Source organism: Falco cherrug, chromosome 14 (assembly GCF_023634085.1).
Source record: "Falco cherrug isolate bFalChe1 chromosome 14, bFalChe1.pri, whole genome shotgun sequence".
Lineage (NCBI taxonomy): Eukaryota > Metazoa > Chordata > Aves > Falconiformes > Falconidae > Falco > Falco cherrug.
The window spans coordinates 3,829,092-3,852,042 of record NC_073710.1 but is presented as its reverse complement, the minus strand read 5'-3'; the positions used below and the strand labels follow the sequence as shown (position 1 = coordinate 3,852,042).

The window sequence follows — 22,951 nt, the reverse complement described above, 5'->3', positions numbered from 1 at the left end:
TGGTGCCTCCATTTGTCTGTTCTGCAGTGCAGTGAATCCTACTGCAGGTAGCTAACATTTGAGTGACTTTGAACAGAACATTGTTAAATAGTTTTCCTGACAATAGAAATCTTGTATGTTAATTCTTGCATGATAATACAAAGTCTGATACTGAAATAGAGGATGTTACTACCAAGGTTTTGATAATAATCAAGCAATCAAACCATTCATGTTTCTAAACCCATATTCTATATTCCTGGTACAATGAGCAGGACTTATCTCTGATCTATGCCTTAATGTAATGATTTTCATGTTATCCTCTGCTGTCTTAATTACTGCAGCAGGTAAAATTTCTAACTACTCTTGGTTCTTACTCACATGAACAGATCATGTGTCTTCTAAGGAGCCTACAACTACATGACTAGATACTTAGATGAGTACAGAGATAACAATTTTAGAATATCCTAGTTGTATTATAATCGTTAAAAACACAGGATACTCTAAAAAAGACCACCTGTTTCTGGCTGATACAGTTTTTTACATATTTACACTGAACAGAAGCATCATTGCCCTAGTTCCTTGGAAAGGTGATGAAAGATGAAATTACGTTTGTCATAGATACAATGAACATTCTGTGGTATTCAGTGAAACATTGAAAGAAATAAAGTATGCCATGAAGTGGAACAAATAAGCGTCCTTTGATAAACTGAGAATCATATGATTCTACCTCATTATCAGGTTTGTGTGAATAAGGGTTTGGGGGGGGTGGTGGTTCAGCAAATTATGTTACAATAGTCCACAACTATTAAAAAAGAAGCATGTCCCATTCACAACTTCAATTCTAGGTATTTGTGAAATGCCAGTTTTCAAAGGTAATGCTATTTCCGACAGGTCTTAAGTGCTCACAAGCATTTAAGTCTTGGATACAGTGATGTCAAAGACACATCTAGTCACTGAAAGATCAGTACTATCATCTCTTATGTGCCTTCTGATTTGGCAGTCATTCATGTCTGCTTTCTGAAAAAGCAGACGGGTTTGGGTATGCCAGCATCTCATCAGTATTGATTTACACCAGTCTGATGTTCACATCCTTTCTAGGTGTGGATAGATTCAGTGAAGATATCCAACAAATGATGGGCTTCAAGCCAGGCCTCTACTGGAGACTGTGCTGGAAATTTGTTAGCCCTGCTTTTTTATTGGTAAGTGTCAATAATTATTTCATCATGGAAAGAATGGTAGTATATCACTTCCTTGAATATACAAGTACCAAGAGCAAGATATGCATTGTTATGCAGGATGTTGTCAGGATGAATAGGAGACACTAAGTTAATTCTTTTTTTCTCCTCAATGGCATTGGTTATATTTTGTATAATACATTTCAGAAGTGAAAGAGAAGCTAATTGTGGCTGTGATCATCTTCTGTTCCTTCAGTTGAGCAGGATTTAAAGAAAATAGTTTTTCTTAGGGAACACTGAACACTTTGACAGTGTTCTCCCTGTCCCCCAGCATCTCTGCATATAAAACGTAAATCATTCTGTTGGGAAAATAAACTAGCCAGGGATAAGAGATTGTGTTAGCAAGAATTTACTTTTCATTGGAGGATACAAAGATCCCCAAATTGTGGAATGACACCTTAGAAAAACTAACATGCAACTGCACCCACTAATTAGCTATGTGAAACACTGGAGAGATGTATTAAATACAGCTTTTAAGCTGCCTGATGTGAAAAACAACTGCTTCATTACATCTGGGGGAAAAAAAATCCCGAAGTGTGAATTTGGTTGCTCTGTGTAAAGGTTAGATTCAGAACTAAACTACAGTTTTCTACTGGGATCTTTTCCTATGCATATTTGTAAATCAAAAGGTCAGGATGAACAATATGGAAATTTGACCTCACTATGATTTTAGGAGACTATTAATTGTGTTGAAGTTGCACATTCTTAAAACAGTATTGGTATTCCAAAGATACATTGGGTGGGCTTTTATAACAGCCTTCAGGACCACTTTTTTTTCTTTTTTTTTTTTTTTTAATACAAGAGCTCCTGGCCCCAATTCAGCAGTAAGCACCTACCAAGCACATATTAATTATGCTTTTAAACACTGTTCTATGAAGATGCTTGAATGGAACTATATCCTGCAGCACTTCAAACAGGCTGACTCAAGTTGAACAGAATAATGCTGCACCAAGCATTCTTAGGTTCTGTACACTAGGAGACTGTTGAAAAATTAAGTTTTAGAAAGAAAGAGATCTAGCAAGCTAGCTAGAGAAAGGGACTGAAGGGACTGTCAGTCTAACCTTCAGGTGGCTTAACATTCCTTGGTGAAACAGCCCCACTACCTTCCTACCAAAGCCTACAAACAAACAAAAGGGTCAGAATGAATCTGTGGGTAACGCATCTTTCAGCCACCACAATGCAAAATATTTTTTTCCAGCTGGAAGTACTAAACTTGGAACATATCAACTTAACTGCTCAGTACGAAGATATTTTAAAACCCATGGGAATGATATACTGGGTAGGGGACATTGGACAGTTTTGTTCTAGCTGTGTATTTTCTCAATTTTTCTAAAAGGCAACATGGACATTACAAGTTTGATTTATATGGGAAAATTTAATATCATTTACCTTCTCACAGCCTTTTAGGTTCATTATTTGATCACTAAGAAAATAAAGCAAGTTACCTTAAATTGACAAAAATGGTTTAACTTACTAATTTATAAGTGAAAACTATAAAGATGGCCACTAGCATGAAAAAAGTAGTTTACCATTAGCCTACATAACTAAAAACTACAAATTCTAGAAATTTGGTCCCTTGATCTAAGAAACAGCATTTTTACCACCACTTACGAACTGCTTCACCAGAAGAGACTAAGACCATAAGCATAGTAAATAAAAATGAAAAAAATCAGATATCAATTCTTTCATATATATATATATATATAGTTTAGGATAATTAGGGAAAGGCTATAAAATTGCCAGACTTCAGTGTAATTCTTGCCTTAACAATCCCATGTGTGCTTAGTGCAAGGTGGTCCCTGTTTGGAACTGGTACTGTATTATAGATGTTCCAAACAATAAATAAAATTCTCTGCAAGAAAAAGGTTAGTTGGAGTTGTTCAGGTATCTGATATTAGGAAATAGCTACTTGAAGCTTTTTCTCCATATTGTCTCCAGCTATGTACATCATCCCAAGAAAAATCTCAACATGGAATCAGTATTTCTCTAACCAGATTTCACACTATCAGCTTCCTTTACCCCACACCATTACTCACTCTCCCTGTGTAGCCTTTGAAACCCTAGGCTCAAAATACTCTCATTTCAAATTGCAATATCGAGCAGAATGTAAAGGCCCAGACAAACAAATTGAGGAACTCTGCATATTACACAACCCATATGGATATAAAAGGAGGGAAATAGGGTGGTACCCCACCCCGTCCTTCTTACATCTAGTACTGGACAACATAACACCAGCAGAAAAAAAAAAAAATAATGTAACTTTCTTTTCCAGGCCATAAAGTTGCTTATCCTTTCCTCAGTAAATGTATCATGCTGGAGTTTTTATTATGCCTCTTGTTAAAAAATGGGTACAAAACTTCTAAAGGAAGCCTAATGCCTCTGGAAAACAAAGAAGGGGAAAACAACAGATCTGCAGAGGTTTTCCTTAACTACAGAATCCCTTTTTTGTACCTGTAACGCTAGTTTAAATGAGGCAGTAACAGACAACCACCTGATCTCCCCAACAAAATTTCAAATAATCTGTGTCCAGAGTAGCTAAAATGAACTCTTAACACTAGCAAATGCATCAAGAACTTGAACAGTTTAAGCAGTAAGAGGCACAAAGTAAATAGGATGTAGGTAAATGGTAAAATTGGTTTGAAATATACCTTAGGGTACTGCTTAATAAAAAATATGAAACGGTTTTCCACGAAGTTACTTTATCTCAAAACTGTGGTTTGTTTTATTCTTTTTTCCCTAGTTTGTTGTGATAGTCAGCATAATAAATTTCAAACCTCTGACCTACGATGACTACACCTTCCCTCTCTGGGCAAATCGCATTGGCTGGGGAATAGCATTATCTTCAATGATACTTGTGCCTGCCTATATTATCTATAAATTCATGAATGTGCGTGGGACCTTTAAAGAAGTAAGTAGAACGCTAATAAAATGTCATGAAACGTTGCTATGAAATGAAATGGCTAGATCTAAGTTGGCAGTTTGTTTCTCTTACAAAACCTATTACTTATGAGTTACTTTTTGGATCCAACTGTCAGAGGCAATGGAGTTTTGAGGTAGGATTATTGCATGCTGCTTGAGTTTCTAGGTAGAAATTAGTTTTTCAGACAACACCATAATAATTCTGAAAAAGTATTTTTAATGTATGCAACTAATCTGATTGATGAAATATTTTTTCCTCATTAACCAAAAAATATACAGGTTATGGTATCTTCATATTCAGTTCTGAGGCATGGTAATGGTCTTCACACAGTTCCACCTAATCAGAGTTCAGTACAAGGCATGCTTTATCACTCCAGGCTGAAGCGTTGTAAACTGTTGTATGCACAACATTAATTCAGATCTCTCTTGTCTTAGCGTTAGAAGAGTCTAAACATATATATATCCATATGCTGAAAGATTGGGATGTGCCACCAAAGTGGCCCTGTGTGGAGGATGACATTTGTTCATTTAACAAACATCCGTCAAGGACAGAACAAATGCCTTACTGGGTCACAGCAATAGATCCATTTAGCCCAGTACTCTGTCTTTAACAGCAACCACTTTGATTTTCTCTGTCAAATGTGTATTCTTTATTTTTTTATGTACGTATTATATTTACCAGAATTATTTCAACATTCTGCAAAGCTAGAATTAATGCAGATCTTTCTGTTGTGTTCATCATTAATATCTGAATGCTTGAAGAAAATTAATATTCAAGATAGACCAAGGTACTGAAATAGATCTAGAAATCAAAAAAAAATCTGATACAGGTATCCCTGATGGTCTCATCTAGCCTGTTGCTTTTTAACAACGTCAGTAAAAGAACCAGGGTACCAGACAGCAGCATCCTGCATAACATAAACTCACTCCATGCATAATATGCCTGGTCTGTGCACTGAATAAAGCAGAAACTGAGGGAGAAACAATTTGAGCCATCTTATTCTAATGATTTGCCTAACAGCAAGAAGTTTAACGTTGCAACCTTAATAGTGTTCTTTTAACTTCATTTATATGTTTATGTGTCATATTAACGTATTTATTCTATTTAAAAGAACCTGTTTCTTTGGGAAAAAACACATCCATATTTCCATACATTTCACCCCCTGTACTTTTGTTTATTGATCAGTTCAAAATGGCACAGGATTAAGGTTCACTGATCATATTAATTTTACCATTGTAAAATTTTACCATCACTATCACAATAAGTTATCTACAGTCTTAAACACATCTAACGGTGCTCAGAAGTAAGACCTCTCACTATTATACAGTATTGAATTTTGTCCCATCATATGCCATAGTTTTATAACCTATCTTTACTGACTTTACCTAGTTCTGCTGCTCTCCCTTCCTACAGCTGGAGTTACACAATGGTGTAGCAAGATACTGACGCTCTTAGGCAAATCACTGAACTACCACCACATAAAGGAATTAAGCAGAAAATAGGATCTCATCCTTCACCCAGATAGGGCACACCCCCCTCCTATAGGCCTGGCAGACCCAAAGGGATAAATGCCTTGTTTCTGAAACATTACAGTCATCTCAGAAAGGCACCCCAAAGTGGGAACTCCTATCCATCCGCCCCGTTTTCATCAGCTACAACATCTCAACATTGTGCATGATTTCTAGTTCTCATTTCCAGCAATTCTATAAACCCTTTGTTTTGTTCCATTCTTGGATGTTTACAAACCCATTTTCTAGTAACATCTGAGTGGCAAGAATAATTCGTACTGGCCCAACAGGCTTTTGCCAGCTTGCACAAGTTTACTGATATACTGGGATGCAGAAGCCTTTGGCCAAAACCACATTTTCTCATTCATTTTGTAGTGTTAGCAAGTTCCGGTTTATCTTTTACAGCTCCTGTAGACAGCAACTCACCAGTTTCCCCATGAGAAATATAGCAAAAGGCTAGTATATTACATCCAAATAATTATCATAAGTAGGATGGCCTAAATTGTGGCTGTTAAAAGTGTTGAGAAAGGTGTGCTCTTAGTCTAATGGGAACTCCTGAAGCTGGTTGAAAGTTCACGATAAACCAAAATATACATATGATCCCAAATGGCAAACACAAGGGTAGAGAATGGAGATGAACTGGGAAATAGTCAGTACCTCCCTCCTCTCTCACTGGGACTGGTCAATCCCATTACAGCAGTAACAGAAAAGTGTGAATTTAGGGGATGTAGGGCCTGTGATACCAACTTGTTCCTAATGTTCTTTTCCATATGCACTTGCTAAATATTTGGACTTAGTATTTGCATAAACTTTCTACTGTTGCTTCTTATATTAAAGGCTAACACCAAGGGGCTTATAATAAGCTCATTCTCTCAGTGGCTAAGTTAAAGGCACATGATGCAGTGATATTAAAGATTTAAGTTACCATTTTAAATAAAGTTCATGCTACTTCCGCATTATAGATTGGGGATTACAGACATAATCCCACTTCATATGGCTGACTTTTTCCTCTTCTTCCTATCTGGTTTAGAGACTAGCTTACTGCATCACACCTGAAAATGAGCACCAACTCGTGGCCCAAGGAAATGTCAGGCAGTTTAAGGTTTGTACTCCTTTCACCATGCTTCCTATTGTGGTACCAGCCTTTCCCTGTCTTTAACAACCACAGGTTTGCACCAATCTCCTCATAGTGGATACCTTTGCAGGTCTGTGGTTCTTTATTTCTGCCAGCATGACAAGATGCAGGAGGCTTAGTACCATACACATCAACTCTGTTGGAAAGCTTCTGGCACCTTCCTCCTCCTTTGACTAAGCAGAACCCACAATTTTCAGATTACCTGAATCCTGTATTTTAGGTTGTATCCAAATACAGTGAGATGTCTCACCAAGACACAAAGGTATTTCCAAACTATCACACATATTTGAACAGGTCATAGCCTCTCCCTTGATTATTACGCAGCAATCTGAAGTCATGTTTTCTAAACGCCAATTACGTACCACAACACATGGTAAACAGCAAAACAAATATCCACTGTCAGAGCCTAGACATAATGGCCGTGATGAAATAATGTGCTGGTTACGTGGAATAGGCTTTCCCCATAGGCCTGCAGTTGATTGAAAACACTGCTGGAGACTTCTTAAGCAGCCATGAAAAACAGGGTATAGGTTTCCAAATACTGCCTTCCTTTTAGCAAATAAAATAAGCTTATTGAAATAAAGTCCTTTTTGTAGAAGATAAAAAGGATGCAAATGTGAAGCTTGTTACCCTTATCAGCATTCATGCTGGACCACTTTCTGTCTTCAAAGTTGAAAGCAACTAGAATTATGCACACCACCTCAAAACATGACCCAGATTTTATAGTGGTGGTTTGTATGTTGGTATTGAAAATAAGAAATTTGCCTTTTGCTTGCTCTGAAAAATACTGTTTGAAGCATAATCTTGAATTTTAAAGGAAATAATCCAAGTGTAGATTTATGGGATGCAGAATGGAAGCAGGAAGAAAAGGCTTCCTGTTTCATGACCATAATTTATTTGATGTGGCCAAGAATAAGTAGTAATACAGCACCCCTTCCTGCCTTCTCTTTCCCCCATTCCTGCCCTCAGTTGTCTGAGGATTTTATGTTCCAACTGTAAGTAATAAGTCGATTTTTCAAGAGGCAGATGTTCCTGTGCAAATGGGCTATAAACAGCCATTCCTACACAGTTCTAGTCTTCTGAACCCAAATTTATAATGGCAAAAAGGAAACAAACTATTTTCATGTAAATTAGAAGAGATTGTACTGAGAAGTAAATTCCTAATGATACATCAAACCATGCCAGACACCAGGGCATACTAATTTGTTGCTGCCTTCAATAACAGCTAGGAATAGCTTTTGTTATCGCTAAAGCATAGTTAGTGCTTTGTTCAGGATGTTTGAGTTTGTAAACAAAACTCACCACTGTAACCAAACAAGTTAGAAACTTTTCTCATACATGTTCAGCAACTTTGAGTTTTAAAACTGAACTGAGAACTGACTGAATAGCTTTTATATTCAGCACATTTCTCACCGCAGACGGGAGTCCTCAGAAATTTAGTTACAATTTGTCTGTTAGTTTGAAACCTCTTTGTAACTCTAGGTTTGTCAATGTATTGAAAACATCTCTCACTATTACCATGCGAATCAATAAAAACAACTACTTCTGTTCCCTTACAGCTTCAACACTGGCTAACAATATGACAACCAACAGATTGAGGAAAAAGCCAATATGTTAAGCTAAACTGAGAATACAGAAAAGTCAAGTTCAAAGCTCCCTCGATTATGCTTGGACCAGGCTGGCTCAGAGCTTATCTACTGACTCTTTGAGGGAAGACATCTGTTCTCTGTTCTCAATGCCTCCCTTCTATTACTTGGCTTCAAATGATCTTTAAAGACTCAGTTTAATTTTTCTTACATCCTTTGGTGCCATGAGATCCCTACATGACCAAAACTTGTGAGTTTTGCTATTGGCAGAAGTGGAGGAGGGGGGAGCAGACAAAAAAGCAATTAACGTAAGTTAAATGCTCTTTTATTGTGAAGAAGTGAATTAAACTTCTCTGACAGTAATAATTACTTCAGATAATCATGTCACGACCTATTTTAAACCAACAACACCTGAACGTTCTTAGATCTAAGGAAAGAATACATCTCAATTATGAGGAAAGAGCAATTTTAACTATGTGCTAAAGTCATTAGCTTTCTTGCCATACTATCCTTTGGGATATGAGTTTGCATCCTTCTGAAGTGAAGACTCTGCTTCATTTTCAGTGGCTTGTTATTAGTTTCTTCTCTTGGTGAAGAAGGTTGTCTTTCCTGTATATGTCCATGCCATTTTTTGTCCAGTTTAATTATACAAGCTGAAGAGCAGCAAGAACAGAATTCCTGTTACAGCTACCACACTGTACTTAATGAAAAATATATTCCCTTATACTAACAATTGAAATGGCTTTATCATATGATCCACACTGCACAGACTTTTTCAGCCAAGTGTGAAAGTGACATGCAAATAGAAAGATTTTAAGCTTTTTTTGTTATATTTTGTTCCAGATAAAGAATTTAAAATACATAAGGAGAGACAATAATTTTTAGAATTAAATAATCTACCCAGAGGCACAAAATACCAAACTTTGGCTTTATTCTCCAGCTGTGAACATGCTATTATTATAATTTAACCTGGATTCATCTACCAAAATATATTAAGATTGTGTTGAGTAATTTAGAAGGATATTTTAGGCATACTCAGCTCTATTCCAGCTCTTCTCTCTGGTAGTATTATGCAAGGTAGAAGATACAGAACAAACTCTGCATTTGGGTGCTGTTCTTATCCTGTGGTCACTTACCGCTGTGTAGTATCTTCCCAGTGATCACCAGATTCAGTAGCTTTAAGTTATTTCTTGTACTTACTTATCACTAGATCTACAGTAATTTTCAGTGGCAGTAGCTACTCAGCTGAACCCAGTCTAGAGTTTACCTCTGGACCTTACCTCTGAATTTTTTTGCCTCTTATACATTCAATTCAGCTTGTCTTTGAAATTTATGTAGTTCTTCCTCTTTTTAAAAACACCATTTAAAAGGATGGGACTTTTTATTTATAAAACAATTTCTGTGGAGTTTTTTTTCCTTTCTTAAAATAGACCAGTTTAAAAGTCCCAAGTGACTTTGGCCTTTCCCATTTTAACACTAATTTTTGTTCAGAATAATGGAAGGGAAGTTTCTCTCCTTATTCATCCTTTTCCTCCAACATAATCAATACTTCAGAATTTTACCAAATATTGTCCTTTTCTTAAAGAGTTCCTGTAATAAACAGTAGTTTTATTTAAACAGGTTTTAAAACCCAAAGGATACTTTCTTCTAATTTTAAAGGAAGTCATATTTTCTGGCCCAGCTGATGGCCGGTAGCTGTTTAAACCATATTATTAAATATATTTTGATAATAAAGGAATTTCAAATGTTGCAGTTCTAGTTCTGTAATTACACAGGAGGCCAAACAGTGAAAATATGTTGAGGGCTTCAAAAAAGCCATCCCACCAACTTCATATCTAATCCCGTTTTTATTGTTTGCTAAACTACATGAGAATCTTTTTGTTCTTATAAAGCTTATTTTTCAATAATACAGCTGTTTCAGTAACTGGCTTAACATGGCTAAAAAGCTTCTTAGCATAGATACGCACCAAGTTTTGAAACTCTTGGGGGCTCTTCAACGTGGAGCTTTAATAGCTTGTCACATTATACACTGTTTGATTTGCTTATGATTGGAAATGCTAACAACCTGCATCAATGTTCACTGGTGACGCACCCCATCGCTACTATCCGTATAGCATAACCCATGCAGGAAAAGTTACGTTTCATCACCACTCTGAAATAGGAGCAATGCTATCTTAACAGGGGAGTGAAATCAACTTTACCTAGCATATTAGGGTTTGATTGTATTTTTAATACCAACTCCCAAGGCAATTACCTACTACATTGTTTTTATTTCTATTACCGTATAACTTCCTAGGTTTAGTGTAGTATTTATAGCTCAGGACACCACTGCACTATTGCCATCTTGTTCTGAGATTTTATAGACAAAGAACTTGCAATCTATAGAGGAGACAACAGGCAAATCAGAGAAAGCAGGAATCTTATTACCAGAAATAGCCTGAAGAAAAAGAAAGATAATACACATTGCATGACCACACATCCAGGCTTTAAGTTCAAGATGTTACCCAAAGGAAGTCTCCCCAAAAATAATACTTGTCCCAGAGATGAAGAACAATGTCTTCAATTCTCCACAGAATAAGATGCTCAACTACCTCATGCCTCTTGGACAATAAACAATGCCATTTGACATCCATTCAAATGACAAATATCTTTGTGAAGACCAGGTTATTATATCCTTTTCCTCCACTCAATGTTATGGTACAGACAGTCCAATAAGAAGCCACAGCTCTGGCACCAAGCTCCTCTTAGGCACCTACTTTGAGCTCCTGAATACATTTTCAGTATGGAAAATGTCAAACGCCACTAAGATACTCATCTCCTTTCAGTCCAACCACTTGTTTTAAAAAAAATGTTCACACAGTCAGGTCCTTGTCACCCATGTAGTTCAACTGCAAGTCTTCCCTCACTCAGTCTTGAATTTTCAGCCAGACAGCTCACACTTTCCCTCAGCTTTACCTACTGTGGGAACAGACCCACTACAGCGAATGGTGCTCTCCCAGCTATCCCCATAGCATGGCAAGGATATGCCAACGGAGTAGGCATCCCACTTCCAAAAGAAGAAAAAAATTTTTTTATACAAACTTATTCAAGATATAGTATCATCTGCTTACTAATTATGTTGGCTGCTTTGGTAGGAAGAATTTAGTGAATCAATTAAGTAGCTCATCTGACAATTCTAGAAAATACTTTCTTGAAAGCCTTTTTTTAATCTGATAAAGGAAGCAGCTGTCATACGTTAGCATCTCTCTTCTGACCTTCCTTTCTGCCAGCGAAAAAGACCTGCCTGTGATCCATATCGTCTCCTGAAGCCACAGAAAGTTAGTTAGCACCAAGGAAAGAGATCGATCGTTTTCTTCGCACCCCTCCTGCTGTCACTCAGCAGGATGATTCTTCATATACTTGGTACTGCTCTAAAGCTACATTACTAAAAATCCAAAGATTTAGATTTGTGTTAGAAACAGTAGGTCTTTCATGGGCAACCGTCCAAAAAGGACTAGTGCTTTAGTGTTCAGCGCCCGTTTGAACCATATCTTTTCTGCCAGTCCTTCTTGTGTTCTGTCATGTTCCGAGGCATACACCCTGGCAACACTTGAAAGACATCTTACCATAGTGAGGGATTTTGCAGGAAATCCAGGATCAAACACGATTATTTTAAATATAGAATGTAGGAGAAATACTTGGCTGTTAGTATTGTACATTCCCTAACTGCACGTGCAATGTATGTTGTATGTAATTTTCCCAGAGGAAATTTCCTATAATTGGTCATTTCTTCTCAGCAAAATACCATTTAAATGTTATTATTTAAAAAGGTCAAGACCAAACATTTTGTATATACATCCACTTCTTATGCTATTGTTTTGACATGAATTAAGTTTATTTTGTACTGTTAGGTTGTAGGAGGCCACAAAGAATTCTTTTGCTTTTATTGTCTCTTTTGCAGTTCTTCCGATTCATACAGCATTAATTAGCAGATACTTGCTTTTACGGGAGTAGATAATTTTCATTCATATCCTGGACTGATTCATTAAGCTTCACAAGACATTGGCAAACATTTAAGAATTTCTTTCCTAAGAACCATATTTAACTATATTTAAACTATAGATGAGCAATTTCAAAACAGATGAGGCTTACAAATACCGTATTTTCAGTGCCCTGTTAAAAAATTTTAAAATGGGCCTGAAGGACTTGGACCTAGGACAATTATCACAGATCAAACAAACAACAGTATATGATCTACCTGCAGAAACGATATGTGTACTCTGAGCCTCTCAGAACAGTAAAATAGGGTATGTTTGTTCTAATACACTTTATTTTCTCAGGGCTCAGAATATTTATGGTCCACAGATCAGCACACATGCAAGAACACAATCTCCTTAAGTTAAAGGCCAGTATGTTTCAAATTAGACCCTTGAACAAATCGGAGTCTTTTGGCTATAGCACAGGGAGACAGATCTTCTGGAAGCACCTCCAGAAAGGCTCCTCCGAAGGAAAACACTTTTTCAGTCTGCTTCCTCTGACTCACACCCACATTCCTGTTAGTGACTTTCAGCTAGTGGAAAGTTAAGCTGTTAGAATGTGAAGCTAAATGGTTTATAATACATCACAGAAGTCAAAAACAAGACCTTGAAGAGCCCTTACTAGATTCGTATCTACATACAAGCTGAAAATAGCATATGGACTATTTTAAGCAAAGCAGGCCAGAAATCACCGTACAGGACTGAATCTGTGAGCTGCTTGGACATTTGAATTTTTACAGATCTTCATTTACTAAACTAATATTAGCTGGTACATGAGAAAGCCAGCCACATTCTGGCTTTCTTTAGGAAAAAGGTACACTAGTACAGGATACTGCAAAACAATCTGAAAAAGTTTTCAGAACATAATTTACAGAAGCCTTCAGTTAACCCTGTTACATCTGTGACCTTGCATCACTGAGTTTCAGAGAGGATCATATACAGGGAATAGCTGTATCTCAGACATCCATGTTTGAGTGTTTCTGCGCTGTGGAAAGCAGGTTTTTGTTCTACCATTTCAGTCTGTTGTAACTCAGACTTTAATGGGAACATTTCACCAAGCACTCGCCCCCCCCTCTTATCCATATTCTCAAAGGGCAGTTTTTGCTGACAGACAGCCAAGACCACTCAGACTGACCAAGCAGACATGCATGTGTTCCTTAGCTGTGACTAGATGGAAAATTACACAGTTTTGCCTGCTTAAGCTTAGCTGGCTTAGCAAGACTTGTAAGCCATGCCATGCACAGGGAAACTTTTCCTAGGCCAAAAAATTTCAGATTGTTCCAAATAAAAATTAAATCAACATAGGACCAAGATCCTCAGCTGGTGATTAATTTGTACAGTGGTACTGTTCACTGCCTGAGACTGAATTATAGATGCATCTACGTGCATCAGAGATTGCTACAGAGAACTGGATGGCCGATAAAGACATTTCAACCAGGAGAAAAACGTAACAGTGTAATATAGCTGGTTTAAGTACTGAATTTAATCCATTTTTCTTCACCATTTAAAAACAGAGTATGGTTAGACAAACTGCAATCACTGTATGACTGACCAAGCAGAAGCATGCAAACACAAGACAGCCAGAACACTAAGCAACACAGATATCATGACTGCATTCAGTGAAACTGTCCTACCTAGAACATCATGTAGGTGTCAATGCAAGTGGCTGAGGGGGCAGGATCGAGGAGGGGAGAAAGCTGACAGGCTTAAGTCTCAGTCCCACAGTGCAATGTGTAACTTAACCATTACTGCCTTTAGTTTTCATGTTGAGAACGTTGCTTGCGCCTTTTTTGCCTAAGCACTGACAGCAAGACTGGGCCACCTGTGTGCTTTGCTTTCCTCCTTTCTAAAGGTGTTTCTTTAGCTGCCATACTAAACTAATCTTGCTTAATTTCTTTAATAAGGGAACAGAATAAATTCAGTGAATTAAGAAAATTACTAAGCCTTAAGCTGGCTCTCTTTTGAAGGTGTCATGTTGTTTCTTGGTCACTGCCAAGAGGCCTCAAACTTGCAGGTGACCTGCATTTGTAATTTATGTTGCACTCTCTCCGTGAACCTGTCTGCAAGACTCAGCTTTTGTTTGCTGTGGGTAGTATCAGTTACAAAGGGAGAACCTCCAAGTAGTACATTTTGAAAATAACTTCTAATAGGTCTGATGAAGAATTGCCTTACAACTAAAAACTTTATAGCGAGCATTTACTTGGTTTACACCAGTGTTTTACTTAATTTTTAATGCCTTTTTATAGCAGTGACTAGACCTTACCTTACATAAGGGTACCTCTGTATAGGAAATATTTTAATATTTTTACCAGTTTTTTTAATTTTCATAGAATATAAGTGTATATTGTAAGGCGAGAAATTCAACTTTGATGTAACAAGGTTATCACAAGACCTATTTCTCCATTATAAGATTTTGTAGTCAGCCAGTCTAGTTCAATAATTTGTTGGCCTTTGATTATAAATGTAAAAATGTGATAAAGGAGAATAGAACATTATCTACAGCTAATGCACATTGTAGCACAATATTCTCCATTGCTGCCTTAATCTCATAAAAGGAAGTCATGCGTTTTTAATTTATATTCTTAAAAAAAAAGCAAAAAAATCCAAAGCATCTTTTGGCTGCAATTTTGTGTTAGACAACTTCACATGAAACCAAATGTGTTAGTGTCCAGTAGGTCTACTTCCAAAGCAAGAGATCATATTGCAGTTTTCAGGAAAAAGTTTTCATGGAGTTAAAAACTTGCCACTAGTAAAAATACTCTCCAAAGTGCCCCAGTGACCAAAAGTGTCCAAACACAGCCACCACACTTCCATGCCCGATTTCATTAATTGTGCAACCTGCAGGTCCATTTGCCTTTTTTTTTTTTTTTTTTGTTAAGTCTTTGGTTATCTGGGGGAAATGGCATTTCATTTTTTTTTAAAAGGTTGGTTGTTTTTTGGTTTTGGTTTGTTTTTTTTTTTTTTTTTGAAAGGGAGACACCTACATGCCCATGTGTGTAATTAGAAACTACATTTCTTATAAATATGGATGTGTGTGATGTGTGCTGGTTAACTATACTTAAAATGCTGATAAAGGTGGTGAATGTAAAGTATTTGTCCTCATTCCTCTGTCTTTCTGTGCTCAGTGTAAATAAGAACTGTTTTAAGCTGTGCATTAATGTAACAGATTATTCCAATATTGTGTATAAAATTATTTAAATAAAATCTGACAAATATGCACATAAAAAGAGTATAAAGAAAGATCTTATGTACCAAGAATTTACTTATGACAGTGAATTAAAAGCTGAAATGAAAGTTTTGCCTCTCGTCCATACTATTCTCAGCTAAAACTTCATGGTGACAGCTGGTCCTTGGTTCTGCAGCGATGTCCCCAGCAGTGGCATACTTGCCCCCCAGGGACAGGCATTTCTGGAGCAGGAGTGCTTGACAGCAGTGTGGAAAGGGCCTCTAGAAACCAGTCTTGAACTGACTCTAAAAGACTAGCAGACAACTAAAACCAAAAGCCCAAAAGCAGTACCCCTATATAGCTCTCAACCTTCACAAAACAGTTCACATCCTTTCACTGTCCAGTGGATTAATTCCTACATTTGAACTCCTTTCAGGAATGCAATTACAGTGATGCAATGAAGCTTTCACAACCACACATTGAAAGGAAATTATCAAGACCTTTCAGGAACATGAACCAAAATGCATAGTACAAAAGTTGTAATTCCCCAAGGCTACATTGTTTTCCTTTTTACAAGCAATTCCCTTTGCCTCATTAACTTTGCCATATGTAGTAACAGCTATAATAGATTATTCTTAATTTATGGGTCAGCCAGGAAAAGGCTACTCTTATCTGACATGAAAGAAGACTAGATAACAATGACAAACCATTTTCTTATATTTCCACATGGGACATAAGAAAATGATGAGAGGCACTATTTCCAAAGGTATATTTTGTTAGGCAATCTCAATTATCTACATACAAATTTCATACTTGGCACATACCGAGAATAATCTACTTCCCTCAGCACTTTTTTTTTTTAAACAGATCTCAGTATTATTAAGGTACATCCTTCAATTTTTTATATACCTCTACTACCTTCAAGCAAGTAAGAAAAATATGGTTTAAATTATTTTTTAAAACATCTGAAAAACTGAATAATGAATTTCTGTATGTCAGTTCTTAATAATGTAAAACACTTTAAACCACGAATTAGTATTAAAATAATCCAAAGGTAATTAATTTCAAAAAGTTTCAAGTGTTTCACAGATGTTTCTTTATACTGTTTTGCTGTTCACCCCAAGCCTGTTCACAAAATTTTCATTTTTCACTACTCTTCAATCTCCTATTTACTATTTTCACCAAGCTTCAGCTAATTGGTAAGTCTTTTAGACTCAGCATTAGCATGCTATTATGAAAGTAAAACAACGCAGGACTTACTTAAAATAATAAAGCAATTTTGTCCTCAAGCCAAGTTTCCTATTTGCTTTTGAATAACTATATCATCTCTTCTGATATTCCCCTGATTTACTGGAAAAGCAGGAACTTCAGTTACATCCTTTGTCAACAACCAAAACAGAAGAGGCAAATCAGGTACCAGTGCTGCTAGTAGTAAAAACAGTTGCTTCAGCATCTCCGATTCTTCAGCATTTCAGATTCATACAAGTACACATGAAATTCCAATTTCCCCTCTTACCTAAGCTAATATTTATAACTTACATTAATTTAAAATGCAGAAGCACAACAAAAAATTTATCTTTTAAAGGAAAATTGAAGGTTGGGGAAGTCAGAATACATCTGATTTTTTTTTATTGTGACACAAATCAACAATGCTGCCAAAAAGTTAAAATACTACACTCATAAATGCAGAAATAATGAAGAGAGAAAAAATGATGTGATGTGTAAATACAAGTAACTTTTTTAAAAAAAGTTCAAAGACAACCAGTTTAGCCTTTTTTTTTAAACTAAAAATATAATGCTATAATTGAGACACAGCCAGAAATGTTCACTTGCATAATCCATCAATGTGGAATTCCAGTAATAAATCAAAAGTAATTCAGGAACAGTAGAAAACAGAAAGGCACTCTGCTTCCTCAACTGTAAAAACAGCAATAATACTGCATCTCTCCATAAATTTTGCAAGGTCTTGGACAGACCTGAGCAATGGTATACACAAGCCAAATATTTACTCTTCACTCTTACAGATACTAAGAAGTTACTAAAGCACAAATAAACCCCAGAATTTTTTACCCTCCTATAAACTCTCCTACATTTTGAAAATAAATTTGTCTTAGCTTTCATTCACTTCTGTATTGAAGAGTATTCTTTTAAACTCACGACTTTATATCATTCAAGTGCAAAAGCACTTTGCTTTTGTAAGTGTCTGCATTTTACATGGTTCTGAAAGTTACCTCAACAATCTTTTCTGACAAAACTATCTGCTGCTGCCTGCTTCCGATTCTCCCAATCCAGTCCTACACCTGCTCCTCTTCCTCCTAGTTTCTTCAGCACTATTTTCAGCGTCACCTATGAATTTTGTGGGGATTTTAGTACCCTCCTGAAAGCAACCAAGTAGCCTCTTCATGCCTTTATCTTCCTAACACCCTCATAAGAGCATGTTATTAGCACCACTTACAGAAGCCCAAGGCAGAAAAAGGTCCAGATCCACAAGATACACCTTGGAGATGCCTTGGCTCACAATCTCAGAAGTCCATCACCTCTTCTCAGAGACCTTCCTCTCCAAGAATGTTCTCCCCACCCACATATACAGGAAGCTTACTGCTTAACTCCGTACTGCAGATTCCAGTCTAAGAGTCAAGAACTGAAGAACTATGCCTTGGGGATGCTAAGCCCCTTCATGGGTCCTGCCCTCAAACTTGGCCAAAGTTGCAAAACAGATAACCTCTCACAAGGCCAGTGACACACTTGCAAAATCACTGTGTAATACAGACTAGAAAAAGAATGGCCAGCCACAACCCTTCAGCTGATCTATCAACCACTGCAGCTATCAAGTTATATGCCGCTGTTGCTCTATCATGCAACATATCTATCTATCATGCTTCTAGATGAAAGTTAAGAAACATGCAAGATTGGATCAGGTATCCACCTATGTATTTAAAGTGCTGTGAATATAAAAGATTAAACTGAACTTAGAGAAGGAGTCACATACAGAGTGACTACTACAGTTTTCTTCTTACGTCAATATAATCTTTCCCTATGTGATCACAATTTATCATCGAACCATTTCCCAGAAAATCATCTTTATACTCTTGCTAACAGGTTAATAATTCTTTTATTAATAGGTCAGAATAGGTCAGTGTCCACTGTGTTCCTTCAGAATACAGGAATAACAGCACACCATAAGTTTATAGGCCCAGGCAGCAGGTACATCCAAATAGTTAGTATTTTCCACCGAATTATTCTGGATATCAGATTATGTTTAACATTAGCATTCTGAAGCACAGTTCTCTCAGATTTCATAGTAACAGGACAAGGAACCAATCTTCTGGTCTTATAAGAAGCTCATTAAATTTAGCTATCCACTTCAGCCAACAATGGAAATCTGAAACTAGCATGGACCCAATTAAAGGAGCAATATCATTTACATAAGCATACACAAATAAGCCTCTGAAGGGAACAGCCATCATATCTTCCACTTGCACATTCAAAATAAACTGACACATTCTAGGGCCGCATAAGTTTATATCCACCCCAAAAAAATGTTATGCCAAATGCAACCATAATCTGCATGGCTGCTTTTACTACAGACTGGAAAACATCAGTTGTGGGCAGATGTACAAACAGAATGTGATGAGATGTGACAGAAATATACACAGCTCATGCCATGACTAAATAAATTATTATGCTAGATTATTTTCAGAATTACTTTTGCAGGATAATTTTGTTAGACAATTCATTTTCTTCTGACTTAAACACTAAGTTTTAAATGTCTTAAAAATTCACAGAAAGTCTCATATCCAGACATTACCATTCTAAAGTCTTGAAGTACATAAGAAAAGAAAAGCTGAGGGTTAAAAATACAGAAATGTTCCATCCTGGTGGAACAGAATTGTGTATTCATACCACCTAAGACAAGGCAGAAAATATACAAAATGAAAGTTAAACCCAAACATTTCTATAGGAGAATATTTTTCAAACCCAAGAAATAAATACACATTAAAATAAACAGAATTTCCAGCTTGATTGCCTTATATCCCAAGGAGGGGTGAAAGAACAAGACAGAAAAGAATGAAAATATTCAGCAAGACAGAAAAGAATGAAAATATTCAGCATTTACAACTAAAAGGCTTTTCTTTTTATTTAGTCAGATTCAAAATAGATGAAAACCAAAATTAAACCAGGTTTGAAATCTACCCATCAAACAAATTTAGATCAGTCTGTGGGTACTAGCCACTTTGAAAACCACTGTTCCAGCTTTTACAAAGTTGAAGACATATGCTGCTCTGTCTTCTCATTTATGGAAGTGAAATACGTGAGAAGTACAGCTTCGTACAAAATCAACAACAGGTAAAAACTGAGATATTCTAGAAAATATAGAGAACATTCTAGAGAAGTTCTTGCAGAACTGAAATAACTACAAATAGCTTCAATTTTCAAACACCAGGAGTGATTCTTCAGCTAACAGCTCCTAATCTATCCTGAAATTCTGAAGAATTTGTGAAAGTGAAAACATGAATGGTTAAGCTAGGATGGCTCATCAAATATTTCAGAAATTCAGAAGCTTGATACATCTTGCAAATTAAACAAACATGAATAGCAAGTGTGTTTTCAAACATCAAAATAATTATATTTTTTTTATTTATTATTCTATATGGTGTCTGTAAGACGCCAGAATAACACAAGGATTCATAAGTAACAAAATAATTCTTTACAGGCATACACTCTACCAATCAATGTTTCAACAGAATGGCTCATCAGGGTAAGGGAGATGATCTTTTCTGAAGTACTTTAAAATCAGTGGATGAAAAGTGCTCTGTAAAGCTAAGCATTATCCTTACTGTATGTGTTTAGATTTTCATAATACTGGCTGATCTTTTTCAGATCATTACATCTTACACAATGCCGATTCACATTGGCTTGGGCAGAAATTCAGCCAAATAGATCCAAAGCCTACTTGACATTCAAAACTCAGCAAGCTAGTAACAGGAAACAATTTTTGGCCAGAAGAAGACAAGTAAATTATATAAACCTTTAGTCTTCAAGAATTCCTGCATTTTTTTTCTTAATTTAAAAAAAATATAATAAATATGTTTGAAATTCTTTGCAAACAAACTGTTCTTTTTATTTGAGGTTTTTATTGTTATGGAAGAAAAATATTCAAATAGTTATAGTTGGAACATGCAATAAGAAAGCAATTTTTTCAATGTATTGAAGTTAGATGATCTTTACAGATACACAAGTGCACTTCCCATAAGAGTACAGAAAAGCTCGGTGCTTCAAATTTCAATCATCTAACTGCCAGATTTTCTAGAGGAACAAGTGGAATCTATTGTTCGTGACTTTTTTCCTAGTACAAAAATATAGTTAAATTCTAACCACACATACTAAAACAGCTAATAAACTTTTTATATAAACTGACTTCTGTATGAACTTAATTTCCTACCTGTTCCAACTACAGCACAGTAGAATTTTAATTGACATATGCATCACTACCTTGCTTTGAGTCCATTCTAGAAAAACAAAACCCCAGGGCACCAAACGAGCATACCATGCTGCAGAAACATGGGCTATTGTGTTTATATCTGTTGATGTTGTCAGCTCCAAGTGTTTGCCTGCTTCATTCTAAAATGTTTTTCTGTCTCCCGAGCCCATTTCCTGTTCTGATACAATAATTGTAAAACCAAACTACCCTAAAGAAAAGTAACCTGTTCCTCTGATGCTCAGATCACAGTCAGATGAACTTTGTGACTTCTTGTGATGACCCTGCTTATCACACACGCAAGCACTGCAGTTTGATGCTCATTACACTTCTGCTGTCTCCACTATAAAACATGAAAGGAAATTCTCTGAAAAATGTTTGCTGAATAGTTTACTCCTCTAACTCCCACATACCACTTGTCATATTTTCCTTCAAGCTTTCACAGTAACATCACTTCCAAAGGACAATTAGAGCAACTTCCTCCAAAATCAAATCTGTATCTACTCCCCAGAAAAGCATGAAATGTTTAAATAAGCAAGTATTTCCTCAAAACTACATTTAAGAATACAGCTTAGGTCACTGGAAAGATATAGGTGTTGGGGGGGTTGATTAAATGTAGACACAGAAAACTAGAAGAAAAGGAGTCCCTGCTCCATAAATCACTTTGGAGTAAGCAGCACTTCAAATAACTTTGGAGACATAACTTTAATTCTCCCCTTCTCATGGTTTGCAATAAAGAATGAAAAGGCAGTAATTTTCTTCTTAAATGTACACAGTGTTGGTGGAAACATTTACACATTTTAAAGAACAGTTGCTCCACATTACACAAATCACCATCACCGAACCAAACTGGAAAGCTAAACACCAGTATCTGCTGGTCTTAATTTCTCCTTATACTCATAAGCAAACTAAAAGTTCAGCCACCTATGAATTCATCTCTCTTCAGTATCTTGTTAAAATCAAATTGTAAAGGTTGCTGTCATTTCAGGCAAAAATGTATGGTCAAGCCATCGATTTCCACTTTAGTAATGATCTAGTTCTCAAACCAACACTGACAGAAATAAACTTTAAACAAAATACATGACACTGCATATATTTTCAGAAAGCATCAGTGTTGGGGTTTTATTACTTGTAGTCACTGAGACTCAGAAGAAAACAAAACATAATTTAAGATCCTTACATAACACTGAAACATTTAAGATGAAAATCCTTTTTTACAATTTCCTTTCCTTCCGCAAGAGCCAGAAAAAAACAAGCAGGGAATATTGTTGGTCAACACCATTCATCTAAACTCATGATCGCGTTTTCTGTAGACCAGTTTGTAAAACAATAATTCAAGTTGTCTTAACTAATTGACACACAATATTATTTCTGGTAAATGCATGTGATTAATGCTCAGAATTAGGTTTTCAGTTTTATCCAAATAAGTGCTTGCTTTCCACAATGAAAGTTACATGAAAATTACTGCTTCTACAGATATTTCTGCAAGAAACTATCTGCAACAACATTAACAAATGTGAACACAACAGTTTTTATAAACAGAGAACAAAACTGACGTTTTGGTCAAAGTGGTTATTCACTAACAGTGTTGGGAAATACTTGTTCAGCTGGGCTTTTGCAAGTCAAATAGCTTGGAGTACAACACTACAGGTTAGTTTTTGGTCCTCGTGACTATTTGCGTGGCTGACGTTGCTTTTCCAGTGCAGCAGAGGAGTGTTCTAGTCCCTCGGGAACTTCTGTGTTGTACACATCTGCACTTAAAAACCACTCCTGAAATCAAGTTTCATTACATGGTCCTTTATTCTAACACAGAAAATACTTTTTATTATTAAATGACTTTGTGGACTTTTCCTGTCGAACTGAATATGCAGAACTCGACCATTCCCGCAGTGAAGCCATTTTTGCAATTCACTGATTCTGGGCAGTT

General features: G+C 36.3%; 1 protein-coding gene and 1 long non-coding RNA gene across 4 annotated transcripts in view; one reads left to right on the top strand and one right to left on the bottom strand.

Moving 5' to 3' along the window:
* The window catches only part of SLC6A2 (solute carrier family 6 member 2), a 78,610-nt gene extending 62,956 nt beyond the window's left edge, over window positions 1–15,654 (top strand). Inside the window, exons 11-14 of the mRNA XM_005444592.3 lie at window positions 1,078–1,178; window positions 3,955–4,122; window positions 6,673–6,744; window positions 8,337–15,654. Coding sequence (XP_005444649.2) covers window positions 1,078–1,178; window positions 3,955–4,122; window positions 6,673–6,744; window positions 8,337–8,360 — 365 coding nt within the window. The 3' untranslated portion in view covers window positions 8,361–15,654. The remainder of the gene's footprint in view (window positions 1–1,077; window positions 1,179–3,954; window positions 4,123–6,672; window positions 6,745–8,336) is intronic.
* The window catches only part of LOC129737328 (uncharacterized), a 770,208-nt gene that overhangs the window by 717,085 nt on the left and 30,172 nt on the right, over window positions 1–22,951 (bottom strand). The window lies entirely within an intron of this gene.